Source organism: Pagrus major, chromosome 20 (genome assembly GCF_040436345.1).
Source record: "Pagrus major chromosome 20, Pma_NU_1.0".
In the NCBI taxonomy this organism is placed as follows: Eukaryota; Metazoa; Chordata; class Actinopteri; order Spariformes; family Sparidae; genus Pagrus; species Pagrus major.
Window position 1 is genome coordinate 27,975,338 of NC_133234.1, and position 27,985 is coordinate 28,003,322.

At 41.2% G+C, this 27,985-nt stretch overlaps 2 protein-coding genes across 4 annotated transcripts in view; both read right to left on the reverse strand.

Annotated features, from left to right (window-relative positions):
- Positions 1-101: 101 nt before the first annotated feature.
- Positions 102-18,218, reverse strand: dpysl4 (dihydropyrimidinase like 4). Of its 2 annotated transcripts, none has more exons than XM_073490081.1 (15): positions 17,931-18,218; positions 15,155-15,243; positions 14,796-14,980; positions 14,547-14,711; positions 14,399-14,460; positions 9,703-9,783; positions 9,552-9,620; positions 8,600-8,720; positions 7,700-7,856; positions 7,442-7,583; positions 7,174-7,258; positions 6,954-7,039; positions 6,676-6,855; positions 6,360-6,528; positions 102-6,264 (listed from the first exon to the last, which is right to left on the reverse strand). In XM_073490081.1, the coding sequence occupies exons 1-15, from the start codon at positions 18,216-18,218 to the stop codon at positions 6,176-6,178; spliced, it is 1,968 nt and encodes a 655-aa protein (XP_073346182.1). In that variant the 3' UTR covers positions 102-6,175. The 2 variants fall into 2 exon arrangements, with proteins under 2 accessions (XP_073346182.1, XP_073346184.1); XM_073490083.1 differs by lacking the exon at positions 17,931-18,218 and adding an exon at positions 16,458-16,524 and having other exon boundaries at positions 102-6,267; positions 6,363-6,528.
- A 4,286-nt stretch (positions 18,219-22,504) lies between these two features.
- jakmip3 (Janus kinase and microtubule interacting protein 3) overlaps positions 22,505-27,985 on the reverse strand; it is a 28,029-nt gene continuing 22,548 nt past the window's right edge. For both annotated transcript variants that reach the window (XM_073489766.1, XM_073489765.1), the window contains exons 16-22: positions 27,908-27,967; positions 27,140-27,205; positions 26,807-26,875; positions 26,237-26,314; positions 25,774-26,007; positions 22,668-22,733; positions 22,505-22,555 (exon numbers count right to left, since the gene is read on the reverse strand). In XM_073489766.1, coding sequence (XP_073345867.1) covers positions 22,505-22,555; positions 22,668-22,733; positions 25,774-26,007; positions 26,237-26,314; positions 26,807-26,875; positions 27,140-27,205; positions 27,908-27,967 — 624 coding nt within the window. The remainder of the gene's footprint in view (positions 22,556-22,667; positions 22,734-25,773; positions 26,008-26,236; positions 26,315-26,806; positions 26,876-27,139; positions 27,206-27,907; positions 27,968-27,985) is intronic.

Genomic DNA, 27,985 nt, shown 5'->3' on the forward strand with positions numbered 1-27,985 from the left:
ACTGCCTGTTTTTGTGTTGTTTCTTGTTGTTATATAAGATCAGACTCTATGTCATTGTTATTATTTGTTATCTGTTAGCATGTTGGACAAACACTGTTGAATTTCACTTCACAGTTTATTCATGCAGCTCATCACAACTGGAAGAAGTTTTACATTCACTACAGGAACAACAATGACAACAGATGCACCGTCTCCATGGTAACCACTCCTCATATACACACTGCACATGATCACTGCATTTACAAAGAGTTCATGTCGTCCATGTTTGTCCAGCGCATCTGTAAGGACAGAAAAACAACCGACTGCTACAGAAACAGTTCAGCCTGCAGGGACACAGCCGCCATGTTGGAGCTAATCTGTACTACAGAGTTTAATAAGGACGCCATGTTGGAGCTAATCTGTACTACAGAGTTTAATAAGGACACCATGTTGGAAGCTGTTCATAGCAATATGTTGTTGCTATAGCAACAGGGTGGCACCAACATGGCCGCCATGGGCTGAACTGAGTGCTACGATCACTGATGCTAACACTGTCAGGATACAAAAACTGTAAAAAATACAAAATGGTCATGGTATCAAATGAAGCCTTTACTAATCAAAGACAGTTAATAAAAATCCCTTCAGAGGTCACCAGAGGTCACAGAGCAGGAAGGGGAGGGGCTACAGCCGCTTGGACCGTGGATGTATTAAGAGACAGTTGATTGCAGGGCGTGTTGGTGAGCTGACGGTCAGTTTGGTCTGTTTAAAGATCAAATCTGTGCAAAATCTGATCGAGCTCTTCTTGTTTATGTCTGAGGTCATGAAGTTAAATCTACCAATCAGCATGCTCAATCTACCTGTGTGGGCGGGGCCAGCAGGAGAAACTAAACACTAAAGCCTCAGTCTACAGGAACAGCTGCTCTTGCCAATCTGAGGATGAAATTTGGTCTGGGACCTCGTCTGGTACCGGTGTTGGGTCCAGATCCGCTGTGACAGGTTTACATGTTATTATGGATCCACTGGTTTCCTTGAGTAGCTCTGCCCTACTCTGCTCTGATTGGCTTACCCTGGTATTGTTATGCTTACCCAGTTTAGATGAAACCACAATGAGTCAACTGAAACAGGTGTGATAGTTTGGACCTGGATGATTACGTCAGGACTTTCACAACAGCCAGTGAGAGAGAGATTCTGGAGCAGTTGATGTGTTGCTAAGCAACAGTAAACATTCTAGCTCTTGAGGCTAACATTAGCTAGACGTGTTGATGGCGTCTCATTGAACCTTTTTCTCACCCAGGCTGGTTTAGTATTACCGTTACAGAGGCGAGTTGTTTCACCTCATCAGTCTCCATTTTGTTTCCATCTGCTCATGGTGAGGTGCTGCGCCGCTCCCTCAGGTGTGTTCATCTTCATGTGTGTGACATCACAGAGGAGTCTGAGCCCACGGACACAAACCTCACCACGAGTCCAGTATCCAGAATTGTACATCCACGGTCAGATCAGTCTCTGGTTTTTTTAATGTCAGTTAGTGTCACATATTTCTGGGGGCGGGGTCATTGTGTTCACTTCCTGTAGGGGGCGTGGCGTTGAAGGGATTGCTACTTGTAGGCTACTGCTGGATTTATTAGCACCATTTATCAGATGATGTTCACAAAAAGTTGAATGTGTTAGTCTGAAAGTTTCATGGTTGGTTTATCAATTATTTCATCAATAATAACTAAAATTAACTATATCAATATATCAGAGAGTAAAAGATATTGATTGGTCCCGACAGGACTAACCCTTCAGTCAGTCGGACCAATAGAAACACTGATCTACCACAGACTGATGAAGTTATATCAGAACAGATTTATATTATTAAAGATTTAAAGTGGTTCAGATTGAGACTAACAGATAATAAGTGATATGGACCAGGAATAATTATATTATAATGAGATGTTACAGGGTTCATATTAATGACTTCAGGACCACATAAACTAATTAACAATGAGCAGAATGAGTTCTGTTTTTTATTATTCTGGGATGTCTGACAACATAAAGGGACAGTGGGCCCAGTATGACGAGTGTACTGGTGGTGTCTGATGATGAAGTGATGATGCTGTTAATGGAAGAGCACAAGAGAAAACAGGAAGTTTGATCTACTACTGTGTTTATCAGAGAGTACTACAGAGAATGAGATGAAATGTTATTGTGTACACATGTTTAGTATGTAGAGTACTTGAAATGACTGTACCAGTATCATTCAGTACTAGTTAAAGTACCACTGTTGTAGGTTTCAGTACTAGTTGTCGGGTTGTGGCTGTACCATTTTTGTAACATGCAGTACTGCCTTGGATGAAGTACAGTAGGTGTAGGATTTGTATTATTTTCAGGGTTGTAATACATGTTTTGTAACATTCAGTACTAGTTGGACGGTAGTACTATGATTTGTATGGCTGTAATCGAGTTCAGTAGTATGTGTAGAGTTGTAGTACCATTGTTGCAGGGTTAAGTACAAGTTGAAGTACGACTGTAGTATTATAAAGTAGTTGTTATGGGTAAAGTACTTGGTGTAGGGTTGCAGTATTGTTGTAACATTCAGTACTACTTCAGATGAAATACAGTAGGATTTAGTACAAATTAAAAGGTTATAGTACTAGTTGTAGGGTTGTCGTAGGATTTGTGTGTATACTGTAATTAAGGTGACGTTTTTGTTGGACGAACTCAAACAGTTTGACTCGTTATGTTTTAGATTTGACTCGTTATGTTTCAGATTTGACAGTTTGACTCGTTATGTTTTTAATTTGACTCGTTATGTTTTAGATTTGACAGTTTGACTCGATATGTTTCAGATTTGACAGTTTGACTTGTTATGTTTCAGATTTGACTCGTTATGTTTTAGATTTGACAGTTTGACTCAATATGTTTCAGATTTGACAGTTTGACTTGTTATGTTTTAGATTTGACAGTTTGACTCCATGTTTCAGATTTGACTCGATGTTTCAGATTTGACTCGTTATGTTTCAGATTTGACAGTTCGACTCGTTATGTTTCAGATTTGACTCTTTATGTTTCAGATTTGACAGTTTGACTCGTTATGTTTTAGATTTGACAGTTTGACTCATTACTTTTTTAATTTGACTCGTTATGTTTCAAATTTGACTCGTTATATTTCAGATTTGACAGTTTGACTCGTTATGTTTCAGATTTGACTCGATATATTTCAGATTTGACAGTTTGACTTGTTATGTTTCAGATTTGACTCGATATATTTCAGATTTGACAGTTTGACTCGTTATGTTTTTAATTTGACTCGTTATGTTTCAGATTTGACTCTTTATGTTTCAGATTTGACAGTTTGACTCGTTATGTTTTTAATTTGACTCGTTATGTTTCAGATATGACTATGTTTCAGATTTGACAGTTTGACTCGTTATGTTTTTAATTTGACCCTTTATGTTTCAGATTTGACAGTTTGACTCATTGTGTTTTAGATTTGACTTGTGTTTTAGATTTGACAGTTTGACTCGTTATGTTTCATATTTGACTCGTTATGTTTCAGATTTGACTCGATATGTTTTTAATTTGACTCGTTATGTTTCAGATTTGACTCGATATGTTTGTAATTTGACTCGTTATGTTTCAGATTTGACAGTTTGACTCGTTATGTTTCAGATTTGACTCGTTATGTTTCAGATTTGACTCGTTATGTTTTTAATTTGACTCGTTATGTTTCAGATTTGACTTATGTTTCAGATTTGACAGTTTGACTCATTATGTTTCAGATTTGACTCGTTATGTTTCAGATTTGACAGTTTGACTCGTTATGTTTCAGATTTGACACGTTATGTTTCAGATTTGACTCGTTATGTTTCAGATTTGACAGTTTGACTTGTTATGTTTCAGATTTGACTCGTTATGTTTCAGATTTGACAGTTTGACTTGTTATGTTTCAGATTTGACTCGTTATGTTTCAGATTTGACAGTTTGACTCGTTATGTTTCAGATTTGACTTGTTATGTTTTTAATTTGACTCGTTATGTTTCAGATTTGACAGTTTGACTCATTATGTTTCAGATTTGACACGTTATGTTTCAGATTTGACTTGTTATGTTTTTAATTTGACTCGTTATGTTTCAGATTTGACTTATGTTTCCGATTTGACAGTTTGACTCATTATGTTTTAGATTTGACACGTTATGTTTCAGATTTGACTCGTTATGTTTCAGATTTGACAGTTTGACTCGTTATATTTCAGATTTGACAGTTTGACTTGTTATGTTTCAGATTTGACTCGATATATTTCAGATTTGACAGTTTGACTTGTTATGTTTCAGATTTGACTCGATATATTTCAGATTTGACAGTTTGACTCGTTATGTTTTTAATTTGACTCGTTATGTTTCAGATTTGACTCTTTATGTTTCAGATTTGACAGTTTGACTCGTTATGTTTTTAATTTGACTCGTTATGTTTCAGATATGACTCTATGTTTCAGATTTGACAGTTTGACTCGTTATGTTTTTAATTTGACTCGTTATGTTTCAGATTTGACTCTTGGTTTCAGATTTGACAGTTTGACTCATTATGTTTTAGATTTGACTTGTGTTTTAGATTTGACAGTTTGACTCGTTATGTTTCAGATTTGACTCGTTATGTTTCAGATTTGACTCGATATGTTTTTAATTTGACTCGTTATGTTTCAGATTTGACTCGATATGTTTGTAATTTGACTTGTTATGTTTCAGATTTGACAGTTTGACTCGTTATGTTTCAGATTTGACTCGTTATGTTTCAGATTTGACAGTTTGACTCGTTATGTTTCAGATTTGACTCGTTATGTTTTTAATTTGACTCGTTATGTTTCAGATTTGACTTATGTTTCAGATTTGACAGTTTGACTCATTATGTTTCAGATTTGACACGTTATGTTTCAGATTTGACTCGTTATGTTTCAGATTTGACAGTTTGACTCATTATGTTTCAGATTTGACACGTTATGTTTCAGATTTGACTCGTTATGTTTCAGATTTGAAAGTTTGACTCGTTATGTTTCAGATTTGACTCGTTATATTTCAGATTTGACAGTTTGACTCGTTATGTTTCAGATTTGACACGTTATGTTTCAGATTTGACTTGTTATGTTTTTAATTTGACTCGTCATGTGTCAGATTTGACTTATGTTTCAGATTTGACAGTTTGACTCATTATGTTTCAGATTTGACACGTTATGTTTCAGATTTGACTTGTTATGTTTTTAATTTGACTCGTTATGTTTCAGATTTGACTTATGTTTCAGATTTGACAGTTTGACTCATTATGTTTCAGATTTGACACGTTATGTTTCAGATTTGACTTGTTATGTTTTTAATTTGACTCGTTATGTTTCAGATTTGACTTGTGTTTCAGATTTGACAGTTTGACTCATTATGTTTCAGATTTGACACGTTATGTTTCAGATTTGACTCGTTATGTTTCAGATTTGACTCGTTATGTTTCAGATTTGACTTATGTTTCAGATTTGACAGTTTGACTCATTATGTTTCAGATTTGACACGTTATGTTTCAGATTTGACTCGTTATGTTTCAGATTTGACAGTTTGACTCATTATGTTTCAGATTTGACACGTTATGTTTCAGATTTGACTCGTTATGTTTCAGATTTGAAAGTTTGACTCGTTATGTTTCAGATTTGACTCGTTATATTTCAGATTTGACAGTTTGACTCGTTATGTTTCAGATTTGACACGTTATGTTTCAGATTTGACTTGTTATGTTTTTAATTTGACTCGTCATGTGTCAGATTTGACTTATGTTTCAGATTTGACAGTTTGACTCATTATGTTTCAGATTTGACACGTTATGTTTCAGATTTGACTTGTTATGTTTTTAATTTGACTCGTTATGTTTCAGATTTGACTTATGTTTCAGATTTGACAGTTTGACTCATTATGTTTCAGATTTGACACGTTATGTTTCAGATTTGACTTGTTATGTTTTTAATTTGACTCGTTATGTTTCAGATTTGACTTGTGTTTCAGATTTGACAGTTTGACTCATTATGTTTCAGATTTGACACGTTATGTTTCAGATTTGACTCGTTATGTTTCAGATTTGACTCGTTATGTTTCAGATTTGACAGTTTGACTCTATGTTTTAGATTTGACTCGTTACATGTCAGATTTGACTCGTTATGTTTCAGATTTGACAGCTTGGTTCTTTAAGATAAGGATGTGATGTTGGATCGTCCACCAGGCGGTGCCACGATCCTCTGAGTAGAGCGGCGAGGAATGTGGTCATCAACCTGAGCTCCTGCAGAGAAGAAGAAGAAGAAGAAGAGAAGGTCATTTACTCAGAATGCAACTCATTAGATTGTTGATCAGAATGCTGTCATCTATGAACACTACCAGCCAGGGTGAATCCTGATTGGTGGAGGTTGCGGGAGCCAGTCAGGGTTTTTGGACAGGGGGGCCCCCTGGTGGTAGGAGTGGGTGGGACCGATTTGGTCATACTGATAACATCATGGACCGGTCCATCATAGTTTCCACGGGGGACGCCGCGAGCCTCAGCCATCTGAGATGAGGAGAGAAAATGTCTGAGAATGACCTCCTGATGAACTGATCAATCAGTTAACTGATTGACTAGTTCATCAATCAGACTGCAGCTGATCCTGTTAACAACCTGTTAGGTGGTTTACTTGTAAAACAGGTGTTTAGTCACCTTGCTGCGGGCTTTGATCCTCTTGTAGACGGCGTCGGGGAACGCCTTCCTGGGGATGAAACGTCCTGAACCTTCAGTCACATTCAGTTTTCCGTCCTCCAGAACGACTCGACCTCCACTGATCACCACCGACGCCACGCCGCGAAATTCCAAACCCTCCAGGATGTTCACCTCCACCGTCTGCACACAGACAGGGAGCATAAGGAGGAGCAGCTAATGATGATCAATGATGGGTTTTGATTATGGATGATGAGGATGATGATGAAGATTGGATTCACCAGGTTATGAGTCTTTGCAGACACAGTTCTGGTCTCCTTTGGGTTCCAGACGACGATATCGGCGTCTGATCCGACAGCAATCCGTCCTGAACACACAGAGGACACATCAGATATCTGACTTTGATCTACAGATGGTAAAACTTTCAGTTACAGTGAGTTTCCACCTCAGGCTGAGAAAAAGAAGATGAATCACCACTAATGTCCTCAGACTGATTGATACCTTTACGTGGGTAAATGTTGAAGAGTTTGGCAGCATTGGTGCTCGTTACAGCGACAAACTCGTTCTCATCCATCTTCCCCATAGACTGCAGGACACAGAATGACAAAAATCAAGATACAAGGTGAGGTGGTATCAGCAGGAAGAAGCTGCTCTGTCTCACTGTGAAGTTCATCCTGTACTCCAATACTACAAGTGAAGTGGAAACTTTTTTATAGTTTAAAGTCATTCACATTTGTACAGTTCATAATGTGGAGACAAGTTTTCTCACCACAGCTCTGTCCCACACCACAGACATCCTCTCCTCGATCCCATTGGTTCCCTCTGGGATCAGAGTGAAGTCGTCTTTACCCACAGCTTTCTGAGCAGTGGAGAAGCTGGCCTGAGCGCTGGACGTCACCTGGAGGTCTCCACTTGAAGAAAACACACACAAGCACCTGTCAGATTCACCTGGAGTCTTACTAACCATACTAACAATCATACTAATCACAGTAACAGTCATACTAATCACAGTAACAGTCATACTCACCATGCTAACAGGGCGGTCAAGTACTGTGGTGTTGATGGGTCAGGGTTAAGAGGCGGGCTCATGACGCAGGCAGCAGCTGTGGCCCAGTCTTTGGACCAATAGTGAGAGCCGTCAGTGGCCAGACCAGCTGTGATTGGTTCCCCATACACCACTATACCTGATGACAGGAGCAGGAGGATGTTTAAACTACAACATCTGTCTGAACACCTCCCATCCAGTGCTCCACACTCTCAGAGTCCAGGCCTCCTGTCTGTCCTCAGAGTGAGACAGAAGTCAGCAGGCTGCAGGGCCTCTTCTCTCTGGAATCATTTCCTGCTGGTACCGGACAGTCTGACTGATGAGGCCTTCAAATCTGAGCGAAGAACTCATCTTTTCAACCCAATGTTCAGTCTGTGTTTATCCTTTGGAACCTCAGTCCCAGTTATCATTATCTGTCCATATTGACTGCTCCTCAGTCTCACAGTGGAGGTGCACCACCTCCATGGAGGTGAAGCCCCCATCAGGCCCATAAACAGAAGAGGGAGGAGCGGGCTACATGCTAAGCTAAGTGACGAGCTAAGTGACGAGCTAAGGGACGAGTCAGTCAGTTTTAAGATGCAGACGCATCTTAAAACTGACTGACTCGTCCCTTATAGAGGATACAGAGCTGGAAGATTCAAACAAGTCTTCTGAAACCTCTACAGTGACAGCAGGTGTAGATGACGTTGTGTTCTTAAGTGACTCGTCAGTGTCTCGTGGAGGTCGAGGACTGAACCTGTGGACTGATGGACCTGGTCCACCTGGTCCTGCCTCAGAATACTCCAGTAATTGAAACAGAATCTAAATCACATTTATAATTCAGGGTGAATCTAATCTGGATTAAAGGACAACATGGAGTACAGACGAGGATGATGATGTCACCTTTCTTCCTGGCTTTGGCGATGACATCAGCAGCAGATTTACTCATCACCTTGGTAACATACAGCGGACAGTTGGCCTGTTTGGCGATGGTGACGGCCCGATACACCGCCTCCGTCTCCACCTGGTGGACGAAGAAAATGTGATTACAGGTGTGTTCCAGGTGTTTTACAGGTGTGATTACAGGTGCTTTACAAATGTGATTACAGGTGTGTTCCAGGTGTTTTACAGGTGTGATTACGGGTGTGTTCCAGGTGTAAGTACAGGTGTGTTACAGATGTATTTACAGGTGTGATTACAGGTGTGTTCCAGGTGTGATTACAGGTGTGTTTCAGGTGCTTTACAGGTGTAATTACAGGTGTGTTCCAGGTGTATATACATTTGTGTTCCAGGTTTAATTTCAGGTGAGTTCCAGACGTTTACAGGTGTGTTCCATGTGTTTTAAAGGTGTGATTAAAGGTGTGTTCCAGGTATAATTACAGGTGTGTTCCAGGTGTAATAACATTTGTGTTCCAGGTCTAATTACAGGTGTGTGTTCCCAGTGTTTTACAGGTATGATTACAGGCGTGTTCGAGGTGTAATTACAGGTGTGTTCCAGGTGTAATTACAGGTGTGATCCAGGTGAAATTACAGGTTTGTTCCAGGTGAAATTACAGATGTGTTCCAGGTGTAATTACAGGTGTGTTCCAGGTGTAATTACAAGTGTGTTACAGGTGTAATTACAGGTGTAAGTACAGGTGTGTTACAGATGTATTTGCAAGTGTGATTACAGGTGTGTTCCAGGTGTAAGTACAGGTGTGTTCCAGGTGTGATTACAGGTGTGTTCCAGGTATAAGTACAGGTGTGTTACAGATGTATTTACAGGTGTGATTACAGATGTGTTCCAGGTGTAAGTACAGGTGTGTTCCAGGTGTGATTACAAGTGTGTTCCATGTATAAGTACAGGTGTGTGTACCTCCTCAGGGTGAGATAAAACGTGTCCTTCAGGTCCAGTGATGCCAAGACAGAGAAGTTTCTTCTGTTCCTGAAACACAAAAGAGTTTAAATTCAGTGTGTTTGGTTGAAAAATAGTGAAAGCTCCCGTCTCATTGGTCAGGTTAAATTACCTCATCAATGATGTCACCATTCTCAGCATGGACCTGTGCGATGGCTCCAAGATCCCGGAGGATCCCGAACGCCTCGTAGAGCTGAAGCCATGAAAAGAGGAAGCAGATTCAAAGTGAAAGTAAGACACTGATGTGAGCGATAAACCTCAGCAACAACAACAACCTCAGCGACAACGACAACCTCAGCAACAACAACAACAACCTCAGCAACAACAACAAAAACCTCAGCAACAACAACAACCTATGCAACAACAACCAACCTATGCAACAACAACCAATCTCAGCAACAACAACAACCGATGCAACAACAACCATCTCAGCAACAACAACAACCTCGGCAACAACAACCTCAGCAACAACACCAACATCAGCAACAACAACAACAACAACAACCTCAGCAGCAACAACAACAAACCTCAGCAACAACAACCTAAGAAACAATAACAACAACCTCCGCAACAACAACAACAAACCTTGGCAACAACAACCTAAGAAGCAACAACAACAACAACCTCAGCAATAACAACAGCAACAACAACAACAACCTCAGCAACAACAACAACCTAAGCAACAACGACAACCTCAGCCACAACAACCTCAGCAGCAACAACAACCTCAGCAACAACCTCAACAACAACAACAACAGCAACCTCAGCAACAACAACAACAACAACCTAAGCAACAACAACCTCAGCAACAACAACAACAAATTCAGCAACAACAACAACATCAGCAACAACAACAACGACAACAACATAAGCAACAACGACAACAACATAAGCAACAACAACAACCTCAGCAACAGCAACAACCACAACAACAATAACAACAACCTCAGCAATAACAACCTAAGCAGCAACAACAACAACCTCAGCAACAACAACAATAACTACAACAACAACAATCTCAGCAACAACAACAACCTCAGCAACAACAACCTCAGCAACAGCAACAACAACAACCTAAGCAACAACCTCAGCAACAACAACAAACCTCAGCAACATCAACAACAAACCTCTGCAACAACAACAACAACAACCTCAGCAACAACAACCTAAGAAGCAACAACAACAACCTCAGCAACAACAACAACAAACCTCAACAATAACCTCAGCAATAACAACAACCTCAGCAACAAGAACCTCATCATCAACAACAACATCAGCAACAACAACAGCAACCTCAGCAGCACAACAACAACCTAAGCAACAACATCAACAACAACAGCAACCTCAGCAACAACAACAACCTCAGCAACAACAAATACACACCTCAGCAACAACAACAACATCAGCAACAACAACAACAGCAGCAACCTCAGCAACAACAACATCAGCAACAACAACAACAACAGCAGCAACACCAGCAACAACAACAACAACCTCAGCAACAACAACCTAAGCAACAACAACCTCAACAACAACCTCAAAAACAACCTCAGCAACAGCAACAACAACAACCTCTGCAACAACAAACCTCAGCAACAACAACCTAAGAGGCAACAACAACAATCTCATCATCAACAACAACAACCTCAACAACAACAACAACCTCATCATCAACAACAACAATACCAACAACAACCTAGGCAACAACAACCGAAGCAGCAACAACAACAACCTCAGCAACAACAATAACTACAACAACAACAACAATCTCAGCAACAACAACAACAACAACAAACCTCAGCAACAACAACCTCAGCAACAACAACCTCATCAATAACAACAACAACAAACCTCAGCAACAACAACAACAACAACAACAACAACAACAACAACAACATCAGCAACAACAACAATAACAGCAACCTCAGCAACAACAACAACAGCAGCAACACCAGCAACAACAACAACAACATAAGCAACATAAGCAACAACAACAACCTCAGCAACAACAACCTAAGAGGCAACAACAACCTCAGCAACAACAACAACAAACCTCAGCAACAACAACCTCAGCAACAACAACAACAACCTCATCAACAACAACAACAGCAACAACAACATCAGCAACAACAACAACAGCAACCTCAGCAGCAACAACAAACCTCAGCAACAACAACAACATCAGCAACAATAACAGCAACCTCAGCAACAACAACAACAGCAGCAACACCAGCAACAACAACAACATAAGCAACATAAGCAACAATAACAACACCCCCGGAAACAACAACAATAACAACAACAACCTCAGCAACATCAACCTAAGCAACAACAACCTCAACAACAACAACGACCTCAGCAACAACAATTACTACAACAACAACAACCTCATCAACCTCATCAACAACAACAACCTCATCAACAACAACCTTAGCAACAACAACACCAAACCTCAGCAACAACAACAACCTCAGCAACAACACCAAACCTCAGCAACAACAACAACACACCTCAGCAACAACCTCAACAACAACCTCAGCAACAACACCAAACCTCAGCAACAACAACAACCTCAGCAACAACAACAACCACCACAACAACAACAACAACAACCTCAGCAACAACAGCAAACCTCAGCAACAACAACAACAAACCTCAGCAACAACAACAACTGGGTCAGTGACATATACACCAGAAAAAAGTGTTTTTTCAAAAACTTCAAATAACAGGCATAAAAATGATTGACTTTTGTTCTACTAACTCTCATTTTTATAGAAACATGTTATTTTTAGATTTTCAGTTGGAATCAGAATGTATGTGACAATTTGTTGTATCAGTGCCTAAAATCGTCATATGGTGTGACATGAAAATAATTGTATATAAAATGAAAATGGATTATACCTTTAAGTTACTCACTTTATCAAAGTCCTTTATCATAACTAAACTGTGATCCATTATAGTTTTGTGAAAATTAATTAAATTTGTGTATTATTTTCTAAATCATTGCTCAATGTGAGACCTATGTCGTCAGTCTTTCAACGTATTTTCTATTTATTGTGACAAACCTTGCTATAAAATTATAAAAATATTTGTGACTCTTGCTCAAACTATTTTCTATGTATTCCATGAACATTTTCACATTTTATCATTAATAAAGGTATGTTATTTTCACAATTTGGAATGTCACACCACATGATATAGTGTCACACCATATGATCATGTCGCCATGTGTCAATGCAAACCATGTATTAACCTACCTATTGGTGAGTACTGATCACTCATATGGCAGGAAATATTAATTAGGGTTGAGATGAGATGAGATTCTCTCTATATTCTATATATTCTATTCTATATCATGTATTGCCAGGCTTCAAGAAATCTGCCCAAGGCCTTTTGAATCAACAATGAAGGCACCCTCTAAAACCCTCCCTCAGACCTTCCTATTGGTCAGCGAATGGAAACAGACCGTTGTCGTTTACTTTTCTTTTCTTTGCCTCAGCAACTCCTCTCTCCTCGCAGGGTGTCATTATTTGCCTCAAGCTGACAAAAGAAAAGGGAATGTATGGTTTAAGACGAAGACAAAACATTGTTTAGACTTAAACAGCATTCTAAGGTTTCTGTGAAGGGGTCTGCTGTGTCTGTCTGATAAACTAGAAATCTGTATCACCGAATAAAACTAACTAAACTAAACACAGTCTATTGTGGATAATTACAGATTTTATGTGATGATGGATGCAAACAAATGTTTAAAAGGACAAAACATACATTGGACTTTGTTATTTATTGTTATATCTGCAGGAAATTACAATTCGTATCATATGGTGTGACAATCAAAATCATATGGCGTGACAGGCAGACATGTCACACCATATGATGAAGTGTCACACCATATTATGTTTTCTGCATTTAGCACAACCTTGAGTCTTGTAGCTACACATTAACACGCTAACAAGATGCTAGCTATAACAAAGCAACATAGATTTACATGTAATTATGACAAAAAAAATAAAAATTCTTTTGCATTTCTATGAAAAATGTGTCACACCAAAAGACATCTGGAAGTGGGACTTTTGTCAGAGTGCCAACAAAATCTGATTTATTGAAAACATAAAAATGATAACTCACCTCAGAAACCTGTCATGGTCTGGTATTGATAGTACTGAACAACCTTGCTGAAGAAGGACCTCTCATTCCCAAGGATGTCAAAACAGTTGCCCGTTGAAATATCCCAAAATAGTGTCACACCATATGATTTTGATTTGTGTGACAAAATCTTTTTGATCAGAACTGACTCAAAACATTATGCTTGGACTTTGAAAAGAGTAGCCTCACAAATAGACATCTGTATTATTTTTCTGTATTGTTTTGAGAATTTTGCATTTATTTTTCTTAGCTTTATTCAAGTTCTTACTTTGAGAAACAAGTGTTGGACAGTCACACCATATGAGTTTTGTTATGTTTGGTTGAAAATTCTGAAAAAATGAGTGATGAACTGTTTTAATGTTGAGTATGTTCACATAAAGCATAATTTTCTGCACAATATTGAGAAGGTTTTTGACAAATATATTTTATATTTATACATGTTTGACACTGAAGACAGCAAAACTGCCATGTCACGTCACACACCCAACTACCTCAGCAACAACAACAACAAACCTCAGCAACAACAACCTATGCCGCAAAAACAACAACCTCAGCAACAACAACCTCAACAACAACAACAACCTCAGCAGCAACAACAACAACAATAGCAACAACAACAATAACAAACAAACAACAACATGAATAATCATGAAGTAGTAGCTGACCTGAGAGTCAGAGCTCTGGTATTTGTCTTTGTAGGCCATGAAGAACAGGAAGGAGTTCACACCTGAAACCCAAACACAGTTAATACAAAACCAACTGAAGAGAATCTGTTTGTGGCCTTACTGCGATCATTGCACCGTGACCTCTGACCTTTATCTTTGATGAGCGTCTCCAGCTCTTCATACAGTCCGTCATGCCAGCGCGTGATGTCGAGGTGTAGAGAGAAGTCGCAGCATGCCCTCTGCTCCGCTGTCTCCCTCCACTGATCAAACGCTGACAGTAAACTCGTCCCTGGCTCCACCAGCACGTGGTCCACTGTGAACACAACCATCACTGTTGTTACTGCTGCCCTCTGAACCTGACTGATGAGTATTGATAGGTGATTGGTACTAATCTGACTGATCATGGTGGTTCCTCCGGACACTGCGGCTCTGGTTCCCTGGTAGAAGTCATCGGACGGGTTCAGGCCTTTCTGAGGAGCCTGCAGGTTGGTGTTGGCGTCGATTCCTCCGGGGATCACCAGCTGACCGTACGCGTCCACCGTCCTCACGCCAGATGGGACGATCAGGTTCTCCCCGATCTGCCTGATCAGGACACAGGACAGGAAGTGTGATGATGTAAGAGACAGTCAAGCCTAACAGGTGGACACTCGGCACACCTGGAGCTCAGGTGTTCATGTTGAGTGAACCTAAAGCCAGAAGCTGGTCTGAAGTGACAATAATCAATAATAATCCATATATTCATATATTTTTATTTACTTGATGGTCCCGTCTTCGATGTAGACGTCAGCATAGAACGACTGGTCGTCATTGACGATCTTCCCTCCTTTGATGATCAGACGGTCGCCCTGGAAACAGGCAGACAGAGAGGATGCTGGGTGATTAAAGTTATTGATCTTTAGATCAGTTTGAATGTCTGATCAGACTGAAAAGAAACAACACAGATCAAAGTCAGCTGTTTGACCTCCTGACAGGTGACAGGTGTGATTCCTCAGGTGTTTTTACCTGCTGGTGTGACCTTCAGGGTCCTGATCAAAAATCGGATCAATAAAGCCTGTAGTTTACAAAATGGCCGCTGGTCCCCTGACTCTACGCCCCGTCCCTCATCCTGTTAAAGTCATTGATCACTGTCTTTCTACACCGACAGGAAAAAGATCCAATCACATTGTTTTTAAGATATTTTGTGAGACAGGATACATATCTGGATATTTTTCCCATCATGCTTTGCTGGATTGAGCAGTTTGTTATGTTGTGTTTGTTTTGTTCAGAATCTCATTTAAGTCTCACAGATTTATTGATCTCTACTTCCTCTGTTGGTTTGGTTTGAGAATCAATAGCTACTAATCAATAATCTTTAAAACTTCAGCAGGGTCGGACCACGACACAGAACACGAGCATCATTAACAGAATATTATAGGGTCATATTTCATTTAAACTGAACAAACCCTCAGAACACCACGAAATATACGATCATTTACATTTAATGACAGATGTTATGATCTCTATGAACTGGTGCCGCTCTTTGACTTTAGGACACGCCCACAGTAATGATGTCACATAGGTTAAAATGACATCGAGTGACAGGAAGTGAGGTGACTTTCAGAATAATATAAATGGATCCACATGAAGTCAAAACCAGGCGGTGCTTTAATGTTTCTGATATAAATCAAATGTTTTATTCATAATTATCATTAATCATCATCATTGATTATTATAAGTATTATTATTATTATTATTATTATTATTTATTGATCTCTCAGCATCACCACAGCTTCACTTCACGCCCCTTCTAAGACAAACCGAGCCGAGCTGAACCGGGAGGGTCTACAGCAACTGACTAGTCCGGTCCAGCCTGGATCGGCCCGGGGTATCTGATCCAGTTCATGCTGATCCGGGTCAGTCTCGGTCTGGTTCTATCGGCTGATTGACACGCGGAGCTGCAGCATCCCGCCTCACCGGCCCAGCATCCTCCCTCTCCTCCCCGTTATCCCGGTCAGCTCAGCTCAGCTAGCTCTGCGCGGCATGACCCGGCTCTGCTCGGCTCGGCACGGGTTCGACCTACCACGGGTCTCGCGCTGCTCTTCTTGGTCTGGAACGACATCCTGATCGATCTGTGATCGGCTGATTGATCCGCTCACACTCACACACACGCTCACACTCTGCTATTGTTGTTTCCGTCACCTCTGACGTCACACTGCCGACAACTCTCTCTCTCTCTCTCTCTCTCTGTCTCTCTCTGTCTCTCTCTGTCTCTCTCTCTCACACACACACACACACACCTTCCGGTGGGGTGCTTCAAGATAAAAGCCCGGTAGAGTAACATTTGCTTTAAAGATTTTCAACCAACAATGCAAACATCAATACGATCACTAATCAATAAAATCAGTATAATCATTATAATCAGGCAGATCAATCAGGTCTTCGCATCTGTGAGAAGCCAAACTGTTATCAACATACAGATCAGGTCATTTTATTCATTGTGTTTCTACTGATCCATTTTTCTTATTGATCAGCTGTCAGAACTCCGTCTGGAAATCATTAAACAACCTCAGGTCTGATGAGAGTCTGACGTCATCTCTGTAATTTAATCTAAATTAAACGGTCAAAGAAATTAAATAGATCAATAAATCCAAACATTTAAACACATCAGCTTCCTGTTCGTGACTTTAAACTCTCTTTTGTGCGCATGCTTTTATTTTGAATGCACATCCCCGGTAGTAGTTCATGTGCTGGATTGTGATTGGTCGTCGACCTGCTGTGGCGGAGACAAACTTGCTGGCGCAGTGAGGTGCTTTTGCTTCAGTTATTGATTGATTGATTGATTGATTGATTGATTGATTGATTGACTGATTGATTAGTTCAGTGACTCTTCATATGTTTTACTAACAGTATAAATACTTCATCACAGGTGAAGTACAGAAGTACTCTGAGTAAAATGTATTTAAAGTATTAAAAGTAAAAGTACTCGTGATGGATCCTGTCTCATAATTATGACTAATAAATATCAGCAATCATGTTTTAATATAAACAGCTGACTTGGGATGTGTAATTATAAATCATACTGAACAGTAATCTGATTACATCTAAACATGAAGTATAAACTGCTGTGTAGTTTAATATAACGTATCAATCATTAATGTGATAAATGTATTGATTTGTAAAGTAACTAGAGGCGTCACACAAATGTAGTGAAGTAGAAATACTCTCTTCAAGTACAGCACAAGGGTAAATGTACTTAGTTACTTCCACCACTGAAGATACTCCAGTAAATGTAACAGTGCAGTATTCAAATACAGCTGAAGTAATGAATCATTAATTATTGAATAAAATCAAGTGGTTTTGTTAATGAGTCCGGTGCGGTTCTGAGATGGTTCAGCCCGTCTGTAAGCTCATCATCTGATCTGAGGTCAGGGTTAAACATTTTCAAACTGATTGATCAGATTTCAGTTTAAGGATCAAAATCAATTAAAGATTCAAAAACATCAATAATCAGTCATAAACAGATGTTTAAAATCAATTTTAAATAAATGTGAACCTCTCTCTTGCCGTAGTTTTCTCGGGCGTGTCCTGATGGAAACACCACCGTCCGTCCTGGTCCTCTCGCAGCGTCTCCTCCATCATGGCTGTCACTGCGGGTTCGAGCGGCTCGGCGTCGCTGCGTCTGCGGACTGAACGACTCAAAGTTCAATGTTTTGTTCTCGAACGCTCCCTCAACGCTGCAGAACATCCCGCCATACTTCATCCGAGGACGAGGAGAGTCGGAACCGAGCCGGGACAGGAGAGAGGAGCAGTCGTCCTCCGGAGAACATCTCCTCTCAGACATCATGGACACATCTGAACTGAGACGAGACGAAGAGGAGGAGGAGGAGGAGGAGGAGGAGGAGGGTTGGCTGAAGACCTCAGGCGATAAATGAGGAGACCAGAAGAAGGAGGAGGAAAGGGGGCCATGGAGGGGGGGAGGAACTGTGACCTCAAACTGAGACAGAGAGGAACTGATTAAAGGGAGGAGGAGGAGGAGGAGGAGAGGAGAGGAGAGGAGGAACATTAGGAGGAAGAGGAAGAGGAGGAGAGAAGAGGAGAGGAGGAACATTAGGAGGAAGAGGAAGAGGAGGAGAGAAGAGGAGGAGAGGAGAGGAGGAGAAGGAGGAAGAGGAACAGGAGGAGGAGGAGGAGAGGAGAGGAGAGGAGAGGAGGAACATTAGGAGGAAGAGGAAGAGGAGGAGAGAAGAGGAGGAGAGGAGAGGAGGAGAAGGAGGAAGAGGAACAGGAGGAGGAGAGAAGAGGAGGAGAGGAGAGGAGGAGAAGGAGGAGGAGGAACAGGAGGAGGAGGAGGAGAGGAGAGGAGGAACATGAGGAGGAGGAGGAAGAGGAGGAGAAGGAGGAGGAGGAGGAGGAAGAGGAAAGGAGGAGGAGGAACAGGAGGAGGAGGAGGAGGAGGAACAGGAGGAGGAGGAGGAGGAGAGGAGAGGAGGAGAAGGAGGAGGAGGAGGAACAGGAGGAGGAAGAGGAGGAGAGGAGAGGAGGAGAAGGAGGAGGAGGAGGAGGACGAGGTTTAGCTAATATAACACACATCAGATTGTCCTGAGAGGTTGTTGGTTTGAATCCTGTTCATGTTTCCATCAGAACAGAAACAGAGGACACGATGAGCTCGTCAGAAACGAAGTCTGTTCTGACCTGGAGATGTTCCCTCAGCCAGTGTTCCCAGGTGTGTCCTGGTGTGTCCTGGTGTGTCCTGGTGTTCCCTGGTGTTTCCAGGTGTGTCCTGGTGTGTCCTGGTGTTCCCTGGTGTTTCCAGGTGTGTCCTGGTGTGTCCTGGTGTGTCCTGGTGTGTCCTAGTGTTCCCTGGTGTGTCCAGGTGTGTCCAGGTGTTCCCTGGTGTGTCCTGGTGTTTCCAGGTGTTCCCTCTGCTCTTGTGTCTGAGAGAAAACAACATGGCGGGTCCTCCAGGGCTCAGCTGCTGATTTTCACTGAAGAAGAACAAAGAACAACACGTTTCACTCTCCTGACTTCAGTCAGTGTTTGATTGGTCGTAGCGCTCTCCTGCTGTTGATCTGACTGGTTGGATTGGATGGGGGGTGACTGACAGATGGTTTGTCCAATCAGGTGCCTATAGACATACAGGTCGGTAGCTGCACCTCTCCAGATGTTTTTGACAGGTAAAGTTGTGCTGCAGATGTTTTAGTCTCCAGAGGAGTCTGACAGATGTCCTCAAGTGATGTCACTTGAGTCGGCGTCAGCTGATGATGACGACAAAATTAGTTGTTATTGGTTATTAATTGACTGAAGAGCATCCTGGCGTTCACAATGACATCATCATGTGACATCACAGTGAGTACTCTGATTGGTTCAGGTCACCAGCAGAACACATTTTATCTGTAGCTGTCCAACGGACCATCTCAACATCTCTGCAACACGTCTCGTATCACAACCACAGCCAGAGACCACTGTTCAGGACTGTGTTCACACATCTGTCAGACTGAAACCATTGGATGTTTCATCAGGACTTTTTCAAGCCATCATTGAGGAGACAGAACCAGAACCAGAACCAAGTATTTTAAAACAAACATGATTTTTCCTAAACTAACCAGAGCATCAACACGGTGATGTCACAACATGTCTGACCAACATTTACTCTGCTGACAGGATTGCAGAGAGACACACAGTCCTGTCAGCACACACACACACACACACACACACACACACACAGGTCAGTGCTCATTACTGCTGATGGGCAGTAAATCTGAAGACGCTGCAGTCTGAACTGGATTTCTTTGCCTGTCACATTCACTTTATCACACACACACACACACACACACACACACACACACACACACACACACACACACTCAGTGGACCATAACAAAGTCTGTCTCCATGTTCACATGAAGCTCTCATGTTTTAAACTGAAAGTCACTTCCTGTTAGACTCTCAGTGTGTACATGTACCCACTGTGTGTACATGTACACACAGTGGGTACATGTACACATATACATATACACAGTACGCGGTATGATGTATTCTGTGTCCACCATTTTAATCAGTGATGTCATCAAACTGTTGACTCTTCGGATGTTCAGACTCACAGCAGATAAAAAAATATCATCTGAATAATAAAACAGCAGATCAATTTAAAAGCTGATCAGATTCATTGATCAGTTCAACACTGCAGGAAGATCATTCACATTGAAATGGTGAAGACGTCAGTTTACACTTCGTCACCAAACATCAGATCAGTTTAACACAAAATCAAGTTCATGACATGACAAGGTAAAAACATTTCATCCATCATTCAAATGTTGACACGTCCTGATTCTCTTCGGTGGCAGAATAAAGTGAAGAATGCATTAATTCATCATAATCAATAATATCATATCATATATATATTAGTATAGATGTGTTTGTGTTGTGAAGTTATTCTGTTATTGATTCTTTACTGTGAAATCTGATCACATGTGAACTGAAACACGTTTATAACCTGCTGCACTGAGTAAACCATCAACACACACACACACTGTCACACACACACTCTCACACTCTCACACTGTCACACACACTCTCACACTGTCACACACACTACACACTGTCACACACACACACACACACTCTCACACTGTCACACACACTACACACTGTCACACACACACACACACTCTCACACTGTCACACACACTCTCACACTGTCACACACACTACACACTGTCACACACACACACACTGTCACACACACACACACACTGTCACACACACTACACACTGTCACACACACACACTGTCACACACACTACACACTGTCACACACACACACTGTCACACACACTACACACTGTCACACACACTGTCACCTGCATCGACCTTCAGCTTCATGTCGTCACATCAGCGTTGTTGTCGTTGACCTTTGACCTCCAGCGGACCTCTGACATCATGAAGAGACGTCTCCATCAGTTTTTGGTCCCGAGTTGATTCGAACACACTGAAGGTTACTAACTGTAACCTGAGGTCTGTGAGTGAGGCTCCACACTGTGACATCATTCACCTGTTGGCAGCTGGAGCAGCCAATCAGAACAAAGACCTGACGAGAATACTCCATCAATGTCTAATGCTTTCTACTGTGATTCTACTGTGTGAATCAATCAATCAATCAATCAATCAATCAATAGCCACATAAACCAACACACTGGTCAGTGAACTGTTACCAATCATCTCAACACTGAAGTCAACCAGCTGAGTTTACTGTATGAGTTCAGCTAATGTAGCTAACGATGTTTAAAATCAGCTAGCAGAGCTAACGCTAACAGCAGTCCAGCTAGCTGAGGTAAACTGAAAGAAGTCCAGCACCAGGTTGGTCCAGAGGTCAGTATGTTTGTGTGTGTGTGTGTGGGTGTGTGTGTGAGAGAGAGCTAACAGAAGCTAACAGGAAGCTAGTTAGCATGTTGCCAGTTGTAGTTTTTTGTCTGAAACACAATGTTCATCTGTTGCCGTGGAAACCATCCTTGTCTTCATCTGTGAGGTGTGACGGAGTCCAGAGTCAGCTGACTGCTGGGCTCTGCTCTGATTGGCTGACAGCAGCCGGCGGCCCTCAGCCAATAAACTGCTGGTTCCAAACCTGAGGCCCTGTGAGTCCTGCTGTGATTGGTCCAGATGGAGCCGAGAGCAGCTGCTGGAGGCCTGCAGACCCTGAGACACATCAACACGATGTCATAGGTTTATATTGATTCTTACACCATGGTCTGGGTGAATACTTGATTCTGATTGGCTGCAGGGTGTCAGATCTACTCAGGTAGTTCCAGTGAAACTGTTCAGCTTTCTACATTAATGTTCCATAGTCTGAATGTAATTATCAACAGTCTGCTCCTTCAGCTCATTGCCTCTGAACACCACACGGTGGCGCTGTAACACACCAGCTGCAGGAACCAGCCTACACAGAACACAGGTGATCATCTTACATCTCATTGGCTGTTCACCTCTGTACTTCAGTCTGAGCTGAATCTAGTGGACACCTGTTCAGTGGATCCATACAGTGATACTAAAGCGACAGGAGACCCGAGGTAGACTTTGTGATGATGCCTAGTACAACATGCCCACCATGTTGCTGTGACTCACCAGTGTGTGTTAGGACCAGAGGATGAAGGCCAAAGAGAAGAAGAGGAACAGGAAGAGAAACTAGAAGAAGAAGAAAACAGCAGAGAGTCAGCGCTGACTGACAGAGTTCATGGGTTTCCATGGTGAGGGACTGACTGTACATGAATGTGTTTCCATAGTGACGGACATTTACCTTCTCCTCCAGCTCTTTAATCTGGCGTTTCTGTGCTTCTATAACTTCCTCCAGATCCTTGTTCCTCTGTGACACACACACACAGACACACACACAAACACATCATGTTGATCAAATAACAACATGAAACATAAAACACTGTTTACCTTTTGTTTACCTGTTGTTTACCTGTTGTCTACCTGTTGTTTACCTGATGTTTTCCTGTTGTCTACCTGTTGTTTACCTGTTGTTTACCTGTTGTTTACCTGATGTTTTCCTATTGTCTACCTGTTGTTTACCTGATGTTTTCCTGTTGTTTACCTGATGTTTTCCTGTTGTTTACCTGTTGTCTACCTGTTGTTTACCTGATGTTTTCCTGTTGTCTACCTGTTGTTTACCTGATGTTTTCCTGTTGTTTACCGGATGTTTTCCTGATGTTTTCCTGTTGTCTACCTGTTGTTTACCTTATGTTTTCCTGATGTTTTCCTGTTGTTTACCTGTTGTCTACCTGTTGTTTACCGGACGTCTTCCTGATGTTTTCCTGTTGTCTACCTGTTGTTTACCTGATGTTTTCCTGTTGTTTACCTGTTGTTTACCTGATGTTTTCCTGTTGTCTACCTGATGTTTACCTGATGTTTACCTGATGTTTTCCTGTTGTTTACCTGTTGTTTTCCTGTTGTCTACCTGTTGTCTACCTGCTGTCTACCTGTTGTATACCTGTTGTTTACCTGATGTTTTACTGTTGTCTACCTGATGTTTACCTGATGTTTTCCTGTTGTTTACCTGATGTTTTCCTGTTGTCTACCTGTTGTCTACCTGATGTTTTCCTGTTGCCTACCTGTTGTTTACCTGATGTTTTCCTGTTGTTTACCTGTTGTTTACCTGTTGTCCACCTGTTGTTTAACTGATGTTTTCCTGTTGTCTACCTGATGTTTTCCTGTTGTCTACCTGTTGTTTACCTGTTGTCTACCTGATGTTTTCCTGTTGTTTACCTGTTGTCTACCTGTTGTTTACCTGATGTTTTCCTGTTGTCTACCTGATGTTTTCCTGTTGTCTACCTGTTGTTTACCTGTTGTTTACCTGATGTTTTCCTATTGTCTACCTGATGTTTTCCTGTTGTTTACCTGTTGTTTAACTGATGCGTTGTCTACCTGTTGTTTACCTGATGTTTTCCTGTTGTCTACCTGATGTTTTCCTGTTGTTTACCTGTTGTTTACCTGTTGTTTACCTGATGTTTTCCTGTTGTTTACCTGTTGTTTACCTGATGTTTTCCTGTTGTCTACCTGATGTTTACCTGATGTTTTCCTGTTGTTTACCTGTTGTTTTCCTGTTGTCTACCTGTTGTCTACCTGCTGTCTACCTGTTGTATACCTGTTGTTTACCTGATGTTTTACTGTTGTCTACCTGATGTTTACCTGATGTTTTCCTGTTGTTTACCTGATGTTTTCCTGTTGTCTACCTGTTGTCTACCTGATGTTTTCCTGTTGCCTACCTGTTGTTTACCTGATGTTTTCCTGTTGTTTACCTGTTGTTTACCTGTTGTCCACCTGTTGTTTAACTGATGTTTTCCTGTTGTCTACCTGATGTTTTCCTGTTGTCTACCTGTTGTTTACCTGATGTTTTCCTGATGTTTTCCTGTTGTTTACCTGTTGTCTACCTGTTGTTTACCGGACGTCTTCCTGATGTTTTCCTGTTGTCTACCTGTTGTTTACCTGATGTTTTCCTGTTGTTTACCTGTTGTTTACCTGATGTTTTCCTGTTGTCTACCTGATGTTTACCTGATGTTTTCCTGTTGTTTACCTGTTGTTTTCCTGTTGTCTACCTGTTGTCTACCTGCTGTCTACCTGTTGTATACCTGTTGTTTTACTGTTGTCTACCTGATGTTTACCTGATGTTTTCCTGTTGTTTACCTGATGTTTTCCTGTTGTCTACCTGTTGTCTACCTGATGTTTTCCTGTTGCCTACCTGTTGTTTACCTGATGTTTTTCTGTTGTTTACCTGTTGTTTACCTGTTGTCCACCTGTTGTTTAACTGATGTTTTCCTGTTGTCTACCTGATGTTTTCCTGTTGTCTACCTGTTGTTTACCTGTTGTCTACCTGATGTTTTCCTGTTGTTTACCTGTTGTCTACCTGTTGTTTACCTGATGTTTTCCTGTTGTCTACCTGATGTTTTCCTGTTGTCTACCTGTTGTTTACCTGTTGTTTACCTGATGTTTTCCTATTGTCTACCTGATGTTTTCCTGTTGTTTACCTGTTGTTTAACTGATGCGTTGTCTACCTGTTGTTTACCTGATGTTTTCCTGTTGTCTACCTGATGTTTTCCTGTTGTTTACCTGTTGTTTACCTGTTGTTTACCTGATGTTTTCCTGTTGTTTACCTGTTGTTTACCTGATGTTTTCCTGTTGTCTACCTGATGTTTACCTGATGTTTTCCTGTTGTTTACCTGTTGTTTTCCTGTTGTCTACCTGTTGTCTACCTGCTGTCTACCTGTTGTATACCTGTTGTTTACCTGATGTTTTACTGTTGTCTACCTGATGTTTACCTGATGTTTTCCTGTTGTTTACCTGATGTTTTCCTGTTGTCTACCTGTTGTCTACCTGATGTTTTCCTGTTGCCTACCTGTTGTTTACCTGATGTTTTCCTGTTGTTTACCTGTTGTTTACCTGTTGTCCACCTGTTGTTTAACTGATGTTTTCCTGTTGTCTACCTGATGTTTTCCTGTTGTCTACCTGTTGTTTACCTGTTGTCTACCTGATGTTTTCCTGTTGTTTACCTGTTGTCTACCTGTTGTTTACCTGATGTTTTCCTGTTGTCTACCTGATGTTTTCCTGTTGTCTACCTGTTGTTTACCTGTTGTTTACCTGATGTTTTCCTATTGTCTACCTGATGTTTTCCTGTTGTTTACCTGTTGTTTAACTGATGCGTTGTCTACCTGTTGTTTACCTGATGTTTTCCTGTTGTCTACCTGATGTTTTCCTGTTGTTTACCTGTTGTTTACCTGTTGTTTAACTGATGTTTTCCTGTTGTTTACCTGTTGTTTACCAGATGTTTTCCTGTTGTCTACCTGATGTTTTCCTGTTGTTTACCTATTGTCTACCTGTTGTTTACCTGTTGTCTAAATGTTTACCTGCTGTGTGAGCTGCAGTAGTTCCATCCTCTCTCTGAGGATCTGGGCGTCTCTCTCTCTCAGTTCAAACATCACAGTGCGTTTCCATTGGTCCATTGCTCTGCGAAGCCCCTCCCTCTCATCCTCCGTCAGTGTTTCAGACAGATGACCTTCCTCCATCTTAAGTCCCTCCATCCTGGACTCGTCCTCCTGCTGCAGAGCCTCAAACAACATGGCCTCCAGCTCCAGGATCCTCTGCATCGATGACAGACATCAAACAAGAACATGTTTGATCTGATCATAAATATTACCTAGTTCATTAATTATTCTAATCCCTGCTGTCTGCTGGACCAGTCAGCTTCAGCTTCATCCTCAGTTCTTTGACTTATTTCTGTTTGTCTTCAGTGAATCAGTTTCTTGTTGTAAAGATCCAATACACACCGTCATAATGATGTGTTTCTGTTGTTGGGGTTAGGCTACTCACCTTATGAGCCTGATCCATCGACTGCTTCCTGTAGTCCAGCTCTTCATCCAGGTAACCCTTCTGTTTACTGAACAGATCCTAAAAACGACAGCAGAGGTCAAAGGCCTCTGTGTCACACTCACTGGGATTCAAACCAGCAACCTTCAGTTTCCCCCCAACAGCAGCAAATGAGTGTCTGTCATCTGAGTTTAAACTCACAGAGAGCTGCTAATTGAATCTGTGAATCAATACAACGTAATCACCTCCACCATGTTTGACTGTTTTTAGCTGAGGGGTTACCATGACAACAAGCTCCTCTGTCTGCTCCGTGTTCAAACTCAGCTTTTCAGATCACTGAGGCTTCCTCGTGAATTAGAGGTTAACATCCTCGTTCAGATGTATCGAGCTCTCTCCTGTCACCGTCAATAAAAACATCAAACCCCAAAATACAAACTAACTGATGTTACTGTGTGGAAAATAAAACACATGTTGCCAGCAGGTGGAGCTGAAGACATGAGGAGGAAACATCTGGAACACACACATCTGTTTACATCAACACACATACGTACATCTGTCACATTCAGTTTGTACCTTTTCACTCTCGATGTCCAACATCTTCTGCTGCAGAGCTGACTTCGTCACTTCAATAGACTCCAACCACTAACAGACAGACAGGTGGAGACAGACAGACAGGTAGAGACAGACAGACAGGTGGAGTCACAGTTGTGAGAAAAAATAAACTCAAACTTCAGTCAGTTTTCAGTCACATGGTTCACTGAGTTTATATTCACGATTCAACAACAACAACCTGTAAATATTCACGAATGAAGTGATCGCAGGGAATAATTCCATCCTCAGCACAGGTAAGCAGGTGTGCTCAGGTGTGATCAAGTGTGTTCAGGTGTGTACAGGTGTGCTCGTTACCTTCTCTGCCAGAGTGAGCACCGTCCTGGCATGAATTACCACCACCTGCTCCTCATTGGACAGATTCTGAAGAAAAAACATGCAAACAACATCATGTCAACATCATGTCACCAACATGTAAACAACATGTCACCAACATGTAAACATGTCAACAACATGTCAACAATACGTCAACTACACGTCAAAAACATGTAAACAACATGTCAACAATACATAAACAACATGTCAACAACATGCCACCAACACATCAACAACATGTCAACAATACCTAAACATGTCACCAACACATCAACAACATGTCAACAATACATAAACATGTAAACAACATGTCACCAACACATCAACAACATGTCACCAACACATCAACATGTCAACAATACATACACAACACGTCAACAATACGTCAACAATACATAAATAACACGTCAACAACATGTCACCAACACCTCAACAACACCTCAACAACACCTCAACAACATGTCAACAACATGTCAACTACACGTCAACAACACATCAACAACACGCAGACAACACGTCAACAATATGTCATCAAAATGCGGACAACATGTCAACAACACATCAACAAAACATCAACATGTCAACAACATGTCAACAGCACGTGACCACAGCACACACTTTTACATAAAACATACACTGCTGGTTGTGATGATAGAAAATGTAGAACAGAAACATGTAGAACATAAACAGGTAGAACAGGCTGGAACACTTTAACATGAAATACACACGTACAAAATAAATTCAACATACACTTACGGCGTTATCTCCCAGAATGTCCAACTTCTTCATCAACTCACTGATGACAATCTCCTGAAGGTACAAAAATAA

Excerpts from the sequence above, each read along its gene's own strand:
- dpysl4 (XM_073490081.1), bottom strand. The coding sequence starts at position 18,218 with ATGTCTGAGAGGAGATGTTCTCCGGAGGACGACTGCTCCTCTCTCCTG. Across the intron at positions 7,857-8,599 it reads CGCCAAAGCCAGGAAGAAAG|GTATAGTGGTGTATGGGGAA; the intron begins GTGACATCATCA and ends TCCTGTCATCAG. Across the intron at positions 6,856-6,953 it reads CTGCAAAGACTCATAACCTG|ACGGTGGAGGTGAACATCCT; the intron begins GTGAATCCAATC and ends GTCTGTGTGCAG.